Source organism: Lates calcarifer, linkage group LG7_1, assembly GCF_001640805.2.
Source record: "Lates calcarifer isolate ASB-BC8 linkage group LG7_1, TLL_Latcal_v3, whole genome shotgun sequence".
NCBI classification, from domain to species: Eukaryota; Metazoa; Chordata; class Actinopteri; family Centropomidae; genus Lates; species Lates calcarifer.
Genome location: NC_066839.1, coordinates 9,265,858 through 9,281,430, shown reverse-complemented (window position 1 = coordinate 9,281,430; position 15,573 = coordinate 9,265,858). Strand labels below are relative to the sequence as shown.

At 44.0% G+C, this 15,573-nt stretch overlaps 1 protein-coding gene across 3 annotated transcripts in view; it reads right to left on the bottom strand.

Moving 5' to 3' along the window:
- LOC108883116 (pleckstrin homology domain-containing family G member 1) overlaps positions 1–15,573 on the bottom strand; it is a 59,318-nt gene that overhangs the window by 26,225 nt on the left and 17,520 nt on the right. Inside the window, exon 1 of one of the 3 annotated variants that reach the window (XM_018676011.2) lies at positions 13,356–13,750. The exons of 1 other annotated variant lie outside the window; for it this stretch is intronic. Coding sequence is in view for 1 of the 2 variants with exons in the window: in XM_018676010.2 (XP_018531526.1) it covers positions 5,760–5,769 (10 nt within the window). In the remaining variant the exon portion in view is untranslated. Of the gene's footprint in view, positions 1–5,759; positions 7,639–13,355; positions 13,751–15,573 lie in introns of those variants that run through there. One more of the 3 variants, XM_018676010.2, reaches the window with a different exon arrangement.

Below are 15,573 nucleotides of genomic sequence, written 5' to 3'. Positions count from 1 at the left end.
GAAACCCAAACATCACAGAGAGAGATTGCTCCATCTTGTGTTTGCCCAGCCCCTCCTTCCCACCTTCCAGCTTCATGTTTGGGGCGCACCATGGCCGTTTCCTGGGTGAACTGGCTCTTGTACACACACACACACAGACAAACCAGCAAACTCTCCTTAACACACACACAGACAGAGAGTGAAGATGGCTGGGCTTTAGTTACCTCCTATTCAGATTATGTTCAACCTGATCCTTGTAAATGATCTCTAATTATGGTCCTGAGCATGCAGGTTAGGACTGTTTCTCCTGTGCATGCGTGCATGTGTGTGTGTGTTTGTGTGTGCTGTGCGTCTGTGCATGTGAGGATTAGGATAGTGTGTGAGGGCTGTGTTCCCTGCCAGACAGAGGGTGAATCAGCGAGTGCCTGCACAACCTGTCTTCAATCTCTGGCTTTCAGTTAACTTGAAAATGAAAGCCCCAAAGAGCTGGGGCTGCTTTATTATTCAGCCAAGTTTAATATGTCGAACATCAGGCTTGTCTGGAAGGCAAACAGGGAGAAACCAAGAGGAACCAGGCCGAGGACTGAGCAGACAATAAACACAGAGAGTACAAAACACTGGCAAAATACTGTGAGTCACATGTGGTGTTTTACTCTTAAGGAGAGTGCAGCTATTATCACAAGTAAACACAACTATTCTGCTTTATTTTTAGATCAGACTTTACATGTACATGGATGTGTGATTATTTTTATTATTAAAAACAGATGAAAAATTGATGTATGTCAAAGAATTTAGGTAGACATTAGATTTTTAAGATAACATCTTAGGTACAACCACTTGTATAGTCAAATACTTTGAGGGACTCTGGTTCATATTCAGCAGCTCATCTGGATTGTATCTACATTTTTCTCTTCACTTTCGATTACGGGATGCATTCTTAGAGCTGGAGGCAACATCATTTACAGCAAACTGGAGTAATCATCAAGTACCAGGAAAGAAAAACAACTTTGCATGCACAGGAACATAAAAACGGAAATGAAAACTGTTAAGACTGCACAAAGAAAAATGCACAAAATTGTTCTGTAACTGTTCAAATTTCCATCTGCTGTGGTATAACCGAAAGCTCCAGAACAGCTACTAAATGGTCCCTGGGAGACACAGATACCATGTATACCACACCATAGGTTACAAAATGCTTTCAGGGTAAAAAAAATTCAACAACAATCAGTTCTTCACACATCACATTTTGCTGTGCATGCAGCTATGGCACATGCATGACGTATGACAACCTACTACAACCGAGAACCATTAACTTCCCTTGATCGATTCAGTCAGTCGGACATGTTCGTGAAGCCTCAGTACCAGTCCAGCCAGGTTTAATGACTCATGCTACACTTAACCTCTCCAGTTCAGTCGCCCACTTTATGGTCACCTGAAGTGCTCTTTATCCTGGAGTGGTCAGCAAACAGCTGTGAGCACCCTCTCATCTCTTTACGGCCCCCGATGATCCTCGCAAGTAGCTCAAACAACACAAACAGCCCTGTGAGTGTTTTGAAATGGGCATGTGAACATCCTGTGTAGATATTTAAACCATAAGCAAGTTCGAAATATTTCAAAGTATAGTGTCATATGCAGATGCTGGATACAGAGCAGCTGTAAAAATTCCCTAGATTTATTTTAAGCTACACGGTATCCCTAATCATTGGGTTTAAAACACGAGTAATAAACTGACAATGTGTAGTATGCCGGTTCCAGCAACAGAGCCTACACGCGACTTCCAGGGAGTATCCCTCAGCAATAAAAAACACACAGTCCCAGGAATATCAAAGAGGGGATTTTGTACTGAAAAGACTGGAAAATACCCATTTGGTTTGGCTAACTCTAAAAGCTCTCATTAGATCTGACTGAACTGTGAACAGCATTTTTACACAGAGCAAAGACTGTGTCGTGCAAGAGTTCAGTGCCAGTGCGTAGACCAAAGAATGACCACAATGACCAATAAAGTTTCAGTTCACTGTGGAACTCAAAGTGGAGAAAGCCGCATCAACATTATCATTTATACCATGACATCACCGAGTCTTATCAGTAAGCCGACAGACTGTCACCTTTCCTCCATCTTTCCATCTCTTCTCCCTCTCATTCTTCCTTGCTTCCACTCAATCGCTCACTCCCTCTCCATTAATGTCACTTACATCAAATTCACACGACATTCCTGCTGCCACTGTCTTGATTCCTGCCATTTTCTTTCTCCTTTCCTGCCATTCTTCTCTCCCCTCTTCCTATAATACATTCAAACTCAAAATGTGTTTGGCAGGTCATAAAGTACGCTGCATCCATATGAGCCCCACAGGACATTCCTATGGGCTCCGACCATGCCTCTCCAGGCATATACTTTACTATGTAAAAATACACATAGACAGGCCTGTGTGTATATGGCTACAGACCACCAAGGCTTGTATTTGCATTTGGAGCACGTGTTTATAACACTCCCTATTCACACTCAAATTACTGAGTCTCATGTGAAAGCAGGGCCGTGACTGTACAGTTAAACAAGAGGATATCACAATAGTTGCTCAGTATCAAGGTGAAATGCAGGGAATTGTGTGACAAATTTGTACTTTTAAAACACTATTAGGTGGAAAAAACATGCATATCTGACCTCACGGAGGCTGAAAATGCACTTGCTATGGTACATAAACATCTGACCAGCTAGTCTGAGACACAAACTGAAAACATCTTACGCTCAACTACTTAAAAACAGGCAGGTAGGGTAAAAGACTGAGGCTTTTGTCCCAGGGAGGAGTGAGTTAACCAGACAGGACTTGACCACACACTCTGAACAGCTCATGGATCCTTTAATCAACCTTGTTTGTCCATGTGTGTTCTTGTTTATGCTGCAACAGATGGCAACTGAGTTCAATGCCATACAGCTTATTGCTGACTTTGCAGGCCCACGACACCCGAGAGCAGTGAAAACACAGCTGAATCCAGGAGATGTTTTGATGACAATGACATGTTTTTTTTAAGCAGGCACAAGATAGAAGTGAAAGCATTTCATCGAGTTACAGCCCGGTTGTTTTCGTCTTCACTTTGGCAGCGCCTTGGTTACACTTTAAGAAGACAATGCGATGACGAAAACATGGTGAGAAAAGGACATGTGCGACTGCGAGAGAGTGAGAAATGAGGAGGAGACGACCCGGAGGAATGAAAGTAGGAAGAAAAGATGAGAGGAAAGGCCGAAAGGTCAAACACCACCCACTCTCTTGCTTTTTCTCTTTTCCATTTCCCACTCGCTCTGTGTCATCTTGAATCCTGCCTTTTGTAGTGGTTTATCTCCGAACCCTAAGCCCTCTCCATCTCAAACCAATCTACTGTATACGCCCAGCACCTAAACCATCACCTTTTAAGGTGACAAAGACAATTTTCAGAGTAGCCTCAGCAGCACAATGGAGCATCTAAAAAGTCCTTGCCGTCTGTTTAGTTACAGCCTCACATCTTCTGCCGTGTCCACTTAAGGTCAGTCTCCGTTTCGGATAGAGACGCAGGCTTGATCTCAACTGACGCTAAGGACCTTAAAGTGTCACTCAGGATTTCACACCGCAGCTGAACGGACAGCGTAGGAGGAGCAGAGGCAGTAAAAAGAGAAGGGGACAGAGAGGATGGGATTGAAAATAGAGGGTGGGGTTTTCCACTGAGCAACTTATCACCGACTCCAACAAAGACCCGCGCCGGACGGGACATACATTATAATGCAGATGTTCTGGAGGGCGGATGGAGAAAGGACAAGAGGAGGGAAAAGGAAAAAAACAAACAAAAAAAAGCATTCCTCCTTTAATGTGTTGGTGCAGAACAAGCTGCGCAAGCTCCAACAATGTCATGTTCAAACATCTCGACACACGTCATGACTGGTAAAGACAGAAGTTTAAACATGATGTGTGACTTAATAGACTCCTGTGGCTTTCATAGCCTCACAAAACATGGTCTGAGTAACCACACACACACACACACACACACACACAGAGCTTGGAGGCTAATTAGCAACAAATGGATTTTTCTCATGATAAAGTAAAGCTCCATGTAATGACTAAACATTCCCCAAGCACAGGCTCATTCACACATTTTATACGGAGATTAACACTCTCTTATCTCCAGGTTGTCTTAATGTGATATGAGGAAAAGCCAAGTCTCTGGTAGAGATTCTCTGTTTTGTTGTGGACATGAGTGAGGAATGAGCACCCACCCACACTCAAATGTACACCCCCTATTTTCAGACACACACACACACACACACTATTGCACCCGCCCTTGGGACACCCCATGCGACCCTTTGCTGCACACACCCTTGCCCTCCCTCTGAATGTGACACACTAGCCTCATTCTCCGACCTGATTGGATTTCAGCCCAGAGAGAAAGCTTGACACCAAACTCTCTGCGTCCACCTCAGTTGATCGTCCTACAAATCACACGCTTTGGTGAACACTGAGGCATGAGATTGAGCTATAAGAAAACTATTGATTTGTTTAGGTCACTGCAAAATGACCTGCTGCCCTCCCTCCCCTCCCCCTCCACCGGGCCAGCCTCTGTGGGGATGCAGTTTCTCGCACGTGAGTGCTCAGGATGGGGGGCAGATGTCCTCCCAGAGGACTGGCCGAGTTAGCAGGGTGGGAGGAGGAGGAGGGGGAGGAGGACGGAGGGGTCCATTGTCTCCAGCACCTCTAAACCAAAGAGTTTGCTCTAAACAGTAATTATTCCCTCCTCCTCTTCTCTCCTCTGCTCCGCTCAATCCCCATTTGTAGCCACCCCCCAACTGCTGCCCTCCAGGCTCTAATTTGGGTCACAGGCGGCAGAATGGCATCTCAACACTCACAGCCTACACCCAGCAAAATGACACATGCGCTGCCTTTGAGAGATATGAGGAGTTAGGAAACAAAAGTAGAGCAGAGTTGAAAGCTTTTTTCCTTTTAATTTATTAAGATTGAAAATTAATCTTGATCTCAAACAAAGCTTTGTAGTTGCTCCTGAGTTTCCATCTGCAACCCCTGGGGGCAAATAAACACAAACACAGAAACACACCTTAAGTTCTAACGTTTCTGCAGTAGCCACAATATTAACACCCTAAATTACATCTGTAACCACCAACAAAGTAACATTTACAACCACCAGGGTCATGAAAGAGCAGCAGGGGAGCTGTGTACACCGTCATCTGTGCACAGCATCATTAGGAATTCAACCCGCAAACGTTTCGCGAGAAAGCAAACACGCTCCTTTCAGCACCGCGGGGCGAGAAAACAACCAGAGGACGCTGTCACAGCAGACCGCGAGAGACGGATGCTGCAGGACGCTTTGCATGGCTCTGTCAGCTGATGAGAAAATATCACACACACAGACACACACCGCACAAAAGAGCCACCAAGACAAACAGCCAAACCATCAGAGACTAAGTAAGTAGACCTCATATTTATAAGCTGCTGTCTGATGTTTGACCAGTTGCCACTTGAAAAGAACCAACTTTTAATACTTTTTCTGATGCCACACATTTGACCAAATTTACCAAAATCTAAAGTCAGGATTTTATTCTGTATGAATATGGATTTAAGCTGCTTTGATGATGGTGTGTAGACATGCAACACCTTTGACAGCAAAATCCAATCCCACCACATCACAGAGTCACTTCAGCTCTGGGAAAACTTGTTTCAGTGTCTATAATTTAAACATGCTGGGAAACATCACTGTATATATCTGGGAAGGGGAAAAAAAGAACTTAAACAACTCCTGCTTACCAGTAGGCATTGTGGCTGGTTTGGCTCTCCTTGAACAGGAATGAGAATTAAATAAGGGTGAGTTTTAAAAGCGCAGGTTTGGGTGAAAACAGTACTTCCCGAGCATCTCACATATCCAGATTATTCCAGTCGGTATTCCCAGCGAAGCATGAAAATTCCCTTAGATTTCCCAAATTCTCTCAGTCATTGTGAATCCTCTCTCCTGGGAGCAGACGTCCAGTCCGCTCCTGCAAAATACCAACAGGACCATACGCTCTCTGGTTTTTTCCACCTAAGCATACACACATCACACACACACACACACACACACACACACATAAACACACTCCTCCTGGTGGATGTGTTCCTTCTTTTCTTTCTCTCACTGTAGTTTTGCTGAGGATCTCCTCTGTCTGCTTCTCTTTCTGAGCACTTCTCTCCCTCCCTCTCTCCTGTGGCAACACATCAACTGTGTGCATGTGAGTGCCTTAAAGTGTTCATGTGTGTGTTTGCATGTGTGTGTGTCAGAGTGAGTGGCCTCTGCTCTCTCCTGCTCCCTCCCTGCTGGGTATTCCCCTCCCCCTGACTCCTCCTCCCTCCTCCCTCTGGCAGCAAATTACAAGGAGCTGGGAGTTCCGCATCAAGTGCCTCCTCTACGTCTTTCCCCTCTTTTATCTCTCCCACCCTTGTTTCATTCCTTCTTTTTCTTCTTCTTCTTCTTCTCCTGTTCCATAATCAAACTTTTTGCTTGGTTTGCGATGCTCGCGGGGCGGGCGACACCTTTTGTGTGTGTGCGTCTGCTGCACAGCTCAGCAGGCAGCTGAAGCGCTGCTGTTAGCGCACAGCTCCAGAGATCACACACGTACACACACTTTACAAGGGAAGAGAGGCAGGAGGGGGTGGGTTACGGCTGATCAATAGGCCGGGAGCCAGCTCAAACAAAAGCTCCTCGTCCACTGCGAGACACTGCACTGCTCATTGTGTCCCACATCAGAGAGAGAGGGGCTGGACAAAATGAGCACACATAACTGTCTCAAGTGGCAGAATTAGAGAGAACAGAACTTAAAATCCAGATTCGGGGTGGTGCATGAATATCAAAGGAAATGGGCACAGATGATCTATATTCTGTGGCAGTGTTTCCCAACTTTAACCTTTAAAACAAAGCAACATCTACCTGTAAGGCTGGTTATTGTTCAAATGTTTCAATACTGGTGCCAATACAGCATTTGAGTTTGGGTGTTTTTGGAGCTTGACTCATACTAGGGAGTCAAGTCAGGATATCTTCTTCTCTGCTGCTTTGACTGTCACTCTTCTTCTTTTTAATACGTCCCTTAAAAGTTCCTCAACTTCACTGAAGCACAATACAGAACAGCTAGAACACCTCACTGATGTAGCCTTAACATGGAAAGCCGAACAAGAGCTTTGTCTGAGTGAAAGACAGCAGGAATTTCATAGAGGACTATGTTCAGTTCTGTGGAATATCAAAATCCTTTTAGTCAACAGGTCGGATATCCAGCCCTATCTACTTGTGATTCCTGGGTCGGCACCTCTACATGTGTACCAGCTGTGAAGCAGTTCCAACCAAAGAGAGCTCAATCAACTCAATCGTTTTTAAAGGTCCAAAGAGTTAAAATGATCAAATATGTCAGAAGGAAAAAAGCAGAGATAAGAGGAAAGTTTGGTAAAATAAATACAACTTTGCCCAGGTTAGAAACCACTGCTCCTCTGTGTGTAATCTAAGACAGTAGTTGTAATTCAGGACAGGCCATATGTCCCATAAGGAGGACACACGTGAGACAATAGGCCCTCAGTCTCACGCACTAAAGAAAATGTGTCGACTATTTGTCGTCCCCCTTTAAAGACAGGGACTGGTCCCATCAGCATGGGGTCCTGCTAACACCACCCCCTTCTCCTATACAACAGAGACCCCCCTGGACTACCCTCGCACACACACACACACACACACACACACACATACAGACGAGATCCCAAGAAGCACGACCCCTCTCTCTAATGGCCTGAGGGTCCGTTGACCCACGAAGCCCCTAAAGCTCCGCTGCGAATCCAAACACTGTCCGCCTGCTCCTCCCCCTGCCACCTCAACCTCTCTGTCACACACACATACACATGGTCCATAATGAGCACCTTTAGCTTGGCAAACACACAGAGTGAGCGTCTAAACTCCTTGGTTCAGCCAAGCACGACCTGTTGATGACAGAAACCTACAGCAGCAGTCCGGCTTATCTGATGCCCCTTGTATGCTCCTCAAACAGCCTCCACTCTGCTCCCTTCAGGATATCGACCAGAGGAAAAATACTGCTTTTTAATTAATTTATTTTTTTTACTAGATATGACAATCACTGCATGAGCTGCAATATGTGTAGATACGGTGCTTTTAAAGAAGGATGAAAGGGGCGACAATAAGACTGAGGATGTTGATAAAATCAAAGAGTAACTGAATGTTTTGACTGTGGATTTGATCCAGCAAAAGAAAGCATACTTGAGCAGACTATTTCTAATGTCTTCTGCTTGAGGAAAAGCAGATTATGATAGCTTGTGCTTCGTGCTCCAATGATGATTATTTTCATTATTGATGAATCTATTGATTATTATGCGTCATCTTCAGACTGCTGCTTTTGTCCGACTAACAACCCGAAACCAAACATACCAAAATCAGAGTTGAGCTGGAACCAGCTAACATTTGACATTTGCATTTGATAAACTTTTAAAGGGGCGATCTACTGACTTTACCTGTCAAAGTCAATCACAGGGATTACTATTCAGACTCACTGGAGCCTTCGAGAAATATTGTGAAATTTTGTCAAATCTTGCCAAGAGTTGGATGACAAGATGGACACCACTCTCAATTTATACTTAGTATGCTGCTAAAGCTAGGAAGTGCTTAGCTAATTTAACTATTAGCATGTTGTACATCATTTGTTGAATCCAAACATCATCAAATGAAGTGAAATGAAAATGACAACTTGTGGTTGTACAAGATGTTACATGCTTTACACTGTCAAGAATAACTTTTACCCGACATCATTACTCCCTCTTAAAACACAAATTGTGTTTTCATACTTGTACACATTAAACAAACAATATATAATGGGTCAGTTTGTCAGCTTTAGAGGTATTGTTAGGCGCAATTTTTGAAAGTTTGGACAGAGTCAAGCTAACATTTTATGCTAGGCTACGCTAATCGCTGCCCAGCTCTAGTTTCATAGTTAAGACACAGACATGAAAGCACTTAATTTAAAAAACTTAGATATGGACATTTACAGGCCTGAGTGATGCTACAGAGTTGCATTATGGGAAACAGAGAGTCTATAATTTTTGAAGCTTGCTTTTTTTGTTGTTGTTTTTTTGGTCTCTGTTTCACAAAGTTCTCAAACTTTCCAGCAGTGCATTACTCAACTGTTGGAAGTACTAATCTAATTGATGACCAAAATTATTGAGAAATGTTCTGTCAAAGGACCATGATACATCAACTGATCATTTCATTACTTTCAGTCAAGTCAATAATGTGATTTCAAGACTTGTTCCATTTGCAGTGCAGCCAGTCCTCCACACCTAAACTCTTTCTCAACACCACCGCCCTCACTCGGCTCTGCTCCAATGTCATTTCCCCTCCGCACGTCGTCCTTCTCCACTCAGGAAGATTTCCCAGCAGACCTCCCTCTTTCTCAAGGCTAACAACAACCTATAACAAGGCAGTAAGAGTTTAAGACCCTACACAGAGACAAACACTCTCTCAAATTCCCTTCATGCACCCAGAGTCCGAATTGATGTTTTGAGGGTTTGCGGGGTTGCCAAGATGACCAGGGCCCGTAGCGCTTTGGTGGTCACTATGACGACAGCGAGGCATTCATCTCCAAGGCCCGGTGGCATGTGGATAGACAGTGAGAGAGAGAGAGAAAGCGAGGGATGGAGAGAGGGAGGAAAATGCTTATTGTCAATAAACCACTCCATTCCTCATAACACTCGGGCAGTGCAAACACCGGGGCAGGGCAAAGGGTTCATACACACTCTATTCAACTTTTACTGGTGCACACACACACACACACACACTCGCACACAGACGATCATTTGTTTTCCAACAGCATTGTAAACTCCGACTTAAAAGACCACAGCCTCTTGAAAATGTTTTAGTGCGCTAGTGTGTGTGTAATCAGAAATAAAAACTGTCCCCAACCACTTAAGCATGTCCTGGAGGGAGGAGTGCTGCAGGCCGAGAGAGGTGGAGAACTAATTTGATGGTTGTTATTGCAGTGGGCTGTGTGTGTGTGTGTGTGTGAAATCGGGCCCAATCTCCAGCTCAGACAGCCTGACAGCTTCTTCATTTTCTCAGCTGTCCACAGTTTAAAGTGAAGACTATGTGTTTCTGTGGTAACGTCTGCAGCACACGGGATATCTAAAGCGAAAGAAGACAGAGAGAAACAGATTCAGAGACTGAAAGAGACTGTGACTAATGACAAGGGTCTGCGGGTGGAGGGGTCATTCATATACAGTTTCCCCCTCCCTCTGAGACCCTGTCTTGGGCGAGATGGATCATCTGCAGACACACACTCTCTTTCTTCTTCCTCACACAGATTCTTTAAGTGTCACCAACTCTCAAAGCTTTTCCTCTTGCCGCCTGAGCTCTTTATTAACCTCTTAACACACAGTTTTGTCTCTTTCCCCCCGTAAGCAACTTTAAAGTTGGAAAAACCATTCCTCACTGTCTGACAGTATCAGGTTATTTTAGCTCTTCACTGAAGCTGTAATGTACTATGAGTAAAAAAAAAATCAAAGAAACCCAAGAATCCAATGTTTTTAAGTGCTAAAACCCTTAAATACAACAGCAGATTTCTAGATATTTTGTTCATCATTTTGTCTGGCTGATGATCAGACTGATTGTTTCTTGTTGGGAGGAGGGGAATTTCCCGCAGGTATGCCCATTGGTATTCCCATACATGGCAACAATGTCTGGTGTTGGGCCTTCAACAAGCACAACAGCAGATGTATTTAAATCACTGCACACAGTCACGCAAAACTGAGATATGGACAGTGATACGCCTACTTACTGGATTACTATGACAAGTGAATGTGTCACAATGGCCAAAGGAACATGTCTGCTGTGAAAAAGGCTTATTCAGAGGTGTATAACCAAGCTATCATTATATACACACTTTACCAGTCTGGTGTATTTGGCATTTTTTAAACTTTGGGATCTTCACCAAAATTTAAAACTTAAGTTCTGTGAATTTGAATAAAAAGGTTCAAGGGGTTAATTTAATTTCCCTGAGGGAGTCATCCCAAAGGGATCAATAAAGTCAATAAAGTCAAGTCTAATTCCCTCTTTTAAGTGGTACATCTACTTCAGATTTCACCACAGGCTGATGTAAAAAAGTGGTCTTTTCTGATGCAGCGCAGTACACTTGTTACAGCACCTTTTCTTGTCTTGTTGGATCATTGAAGTCTATAAATCATGAGCTGATCCCTGGCCAATAACAACCAACAAGGAACTTCCAGCATTCCTTGTGCTGAGGCCAATTTCATCAGTGTAAAAATCTACAACCCTGATGGACTCTGTAATGTCCCGTATTGATTTTCCTTTTTCCCAGATTTATGAGGTTTCCAGATTCCCGGATGGTATTCCCTTGGGCCGCAGCAGTCTGCTCGCACTGCCAGGTCAAGTCCAGCAGCTTCTGACTCTCGCCGGCCAGAAATGTGACTGGAGCACCAGTTAGATCTTGTATAAGACTAGGAATCCCTCAAAATTGGCCGAAGGGAGCCTGGGGGTGGGGGTGGAGGGGCGTCCAGGAAAACAAGGAGCGTCTTCGCCATTCCAGCAGACTAAACAACAACAGCCACACAGAAATAACTACAGCTGCAACGTCAACAACAACAAGGTCAGCAGCAACAGCCGTAGCTAATGATAGAGCAGAGTGGCACCACGGCCATGCAAAGTATTTACGATAGGAGATAATGTCAGTATTCAGCTATGCAGCAAGTTGGCGCTCACATTAACAGATGCAGATAAAGGACAAGGCGATCATCAGGGGGAGGAGATGGAGAGAGAGTGGGCGAAGAAGCAGAAAACCAGGTGGTTCGAAGCAGCTCCTATAACTGAATATCAGTTAGCTGCAGGATATTTTTTTTACACATCAGCACTGCATGAAGCAATACATTGGTAATGCCTACCGTCTTTTTCTGTCACAAAAGTGGCACATTTCACTGTAGCTCTGACACTGAAAGGAGAGTACTGGTGAGCAGGGTGTGTGTGTGTGTCTTTGTGTGTGTTACTGTGTGTTGAGTGAGTACGTGAGCATGTGTGGCGGATATACGGAGGAAGCTGTGTTTGGCCTCAGATTAAAATGCAGGACGAGGGTCCCGCTCCAGGAAAGGAGACCAGCAGAGTGGAGACAGAGGGACTTTTCTCCCATTAAGGAAACACGTGACACATACAAAAAATTATATCAATACAGCATTCATACCATATTCATAATCCTATGAAAATACCAAATATAACATTTAGCAAATGGAAGAAAGAATCTGGAATATAGTTAAAACACACACACATACGGTATATCCACATTTCTATGCAATATTTCTATTCAGTACTTCAAACACTACACAAGGATAGTTAAAAACAGATGACATTGCAAAATTAAAAACAAAAAGGCTTCTAAACTTAATAATAACTTAATCATGTCATGTCATTGAGATCAAGATCTCGGAGTTCTAAGTCTATAAAACCACACAGCCAGTGTACAAGACACCAGTAAAACAAAGTAAAACAAATCTAAAGTAAACAACTAATGGTCAAGCAACGCAAAGATTTATGCCAGAAATCTCAATGATTTAAAGTATCACATGAAAACAAATGAGTCCATCCCATTTTTGTCGGTAAATCACTGTCCCTCAGAAGCTGGGTGCTCCAGTTAGGGCTCCCAGAATGAGGACACACCACAAAGGAGAACACACGTGTACATGCGCACACCAAAACCCTTAGGTAAGAATGTCAGGTTATTGTATTGAATCTAGACCATTATACAACTTTGTTTCAGGTATAAATTCAGGTATCTTCTGACTAATAACTCTTTTAATGAAAATTGATGTTAAAACTGTTAAATCAGGTTGACAGTGTCCTTAAAAGTTTGATTTATAGGCCTTCAAAAGACAAGACACAACTATAAACACCATGTTATTCATCCTACGAAGGTTAAAGCATTATTAGTGTGGCATCCACCTATCACCACACACATGCAGCATTACCAAAATGTAGTGGTCATCGACTCCCAAGCTTAAACAGAGACTGTTGGTGTGATTACAGCAGTTTGTCATGGTGTCTAATTAGACAAGTGGGCAAAGGTGCCATTAGAGTCACACTAAATTGAAACTTTGGGCTGAGTAATTGGAGGTCAGACCTGGTTTGGTGGAATCAGCCTCTACAATTATGATGAAATAAAGAGCCAGGCTTTTAAGAAGGAAAAAGACTTGATGCTGTGACATCTGAGAATGCTTTGAAAGAAGAAACATTTATAGTCATTTAAACCAGTTAGAACATCAACAAACAGAGGCCACGCTCTGCGTCCCAGTGCCACACAAAGACGACGACAACCTGTCACTCACCTCAGAGAGACCATTCCCACGATTACCCTTCCCTCAGCTGATCGTATCCCAGTATCCTTTCACAGGTTAGATCCATGTCCAGGCATTTGAGGCAAGTTTCACACAGTCTCGGAAACGCAGACTAAGAGACTCAGAGAGAGGTAGGTAGGGCTCGTGTCAAGGCGGCCCGGTCCGTGGTCCACACCTCTACAGTATGAGGTCAGCTCAGAGAGAAAGAGTGACACTGAGCAAAAAGAGAGAGAGGGGTGGGGATGGGGGGAACAGATGGAAGCAAAAACGCAACGGAACTGACTGCCCACTGGGAGGGGAGGGGGAGAGACGGGAGTTAGGGGGGAGAAAGAGAGAGGAGCTCAACTCGCACATCCAAGCAGCCCACTTCCTGACCAATTACTGCTGCAAGACTAGCCTCCCTCTCTCTCTCTCTCTCTCTCTCTCTCTCTCTCACTCTCTCTCTCTTTCCAAACCCAGGCCCTCACTCCCTCTCTCTCTCTCTCTGCCTCTCTCACTTTGTGGCTCAGGATCGCCGCGAGAACTGGAGAGCGGCCAGCACTGCAGGCAACGCAAGTCACAGAGATTACACTGGAAAAAAAAAAAAAAAAAAAAAGCGAGAGGAGCTGTCAATGAAACTGTGACAACCATGGCGAGAGAGACTGAGGAGAAGGGGGAGCGACAGCGATCAAGAGTTAATGTGAGGATGGAGATTAGCAGAAGACGGGTGTGGGTGGGTGAGACATGAAGAGACAAGCTGATGCAGAGGTGGTAAGAAAAACAGGGCAGCGCAAGGACGAGTCGTCTGGCCTAACCCCAATAAAACACACACAGACGAAGTGGGTCACATTGCATACAGCATCAGCACCTCTTTTTCTGCCCCTATTTTTGGTCTTGATATCCAGTGTCCTTCTCAAGATCAGAGCTTTTTGGATGCAAGAGGTCGGGGTCGGAGGTAAAAGGTTAGACAACCTGAAAAACACCAGAGATCACAGGCCTCCGAGCTTAAAGTGTAACCTGCTGTGAGCCAGTCTGTATGAGCACACACAGAAAATATCCAGTGATGATTGTGTGTGTGTGTGTGTGTGTGTGTGAGTAATTTGGTCATTGTTCTGTATCCTAACAGAGCAGGATGGAGGAAAGTCCCCTCTCCTGGAGCCAGTGGCTGTTGTTCCTGCCTCCTGGTAGCAAGATTTCCTGGGATTGATAAAGCAGCTCCTGGCTCTGCCAGCACACACACTTTCTCACTTCCATGTTTTCGTCAGTGTTAAGTTTTTCCAGGGAAAACAAAGCTGCACGTGGTGCTGCAGCAATCGCAGACGGTGGCAAACACTGACCTTTGATAAGCAACCAACTAAACTACACATAACTAAAAACAAAAAGGACCTAATTTTTCTTCAAAACATACATGATTTGTGTGCACACAATTGAGCGTGCACTGACTTTTAGCGTCAGTCATCTCAAGGAACGTTTTTAACCCTGTGACCTACTGTAGCAGTGACCGGTGACCATACAAACACGGGCTGATGTGGGTCAGTGACTGGCTGCTGTTATCCTAACCTGAATAAAACCACAAACACAGCATGGCGAGCCTTTGTAACCGAACGCCACACCTTGCACTTTAAAACATGCACAGACAATAACAGACGATAGCACTGTCTCTGAGGAAAAACAAGCTGATAACCTACTGCCAACTGGTCATTCTTATCACCGCTGCGAGGCCAAGATGGGAGGAGTTCACCGAGAAGTGTCAGACAGCTTGTCAAACACAGACAAGTAGACTTTTTCATTGTTTGAGATATCTATGATCTAATAGTTCTGATCATAACAACTCTTTATGGCCGAGGTTTATTCTGTGATTGTATGCTATTTTTATATGGAGCTATAAACAATAGGTGAATAACATTTAGAAAGATTTAGTAGAGCTCTGGACACAGTGGAAAATCCCTCAGAGGTTATATGAATGCTGTTTGTTTTCCAATGGAAATGAAACTGAAATTCTCTGGTTTCTATTTCACCGATGGGAGGATTTGTTGCTTAATATCTTTGATTTTGAAGTGTTGTTCGGATGAAATGAGCAAACCAAGCTGCATTATGTAAATTGTAACAGGCCTTTTAACTATTTTCTGATCAGAATATTTATCAGTTAATCAATCACTAATGATTTTGTTAGTGACGGCCTTACAAAATGCTCAGAGAAAGTAGGTGAAGTCCAGCCTGCACTGATGTC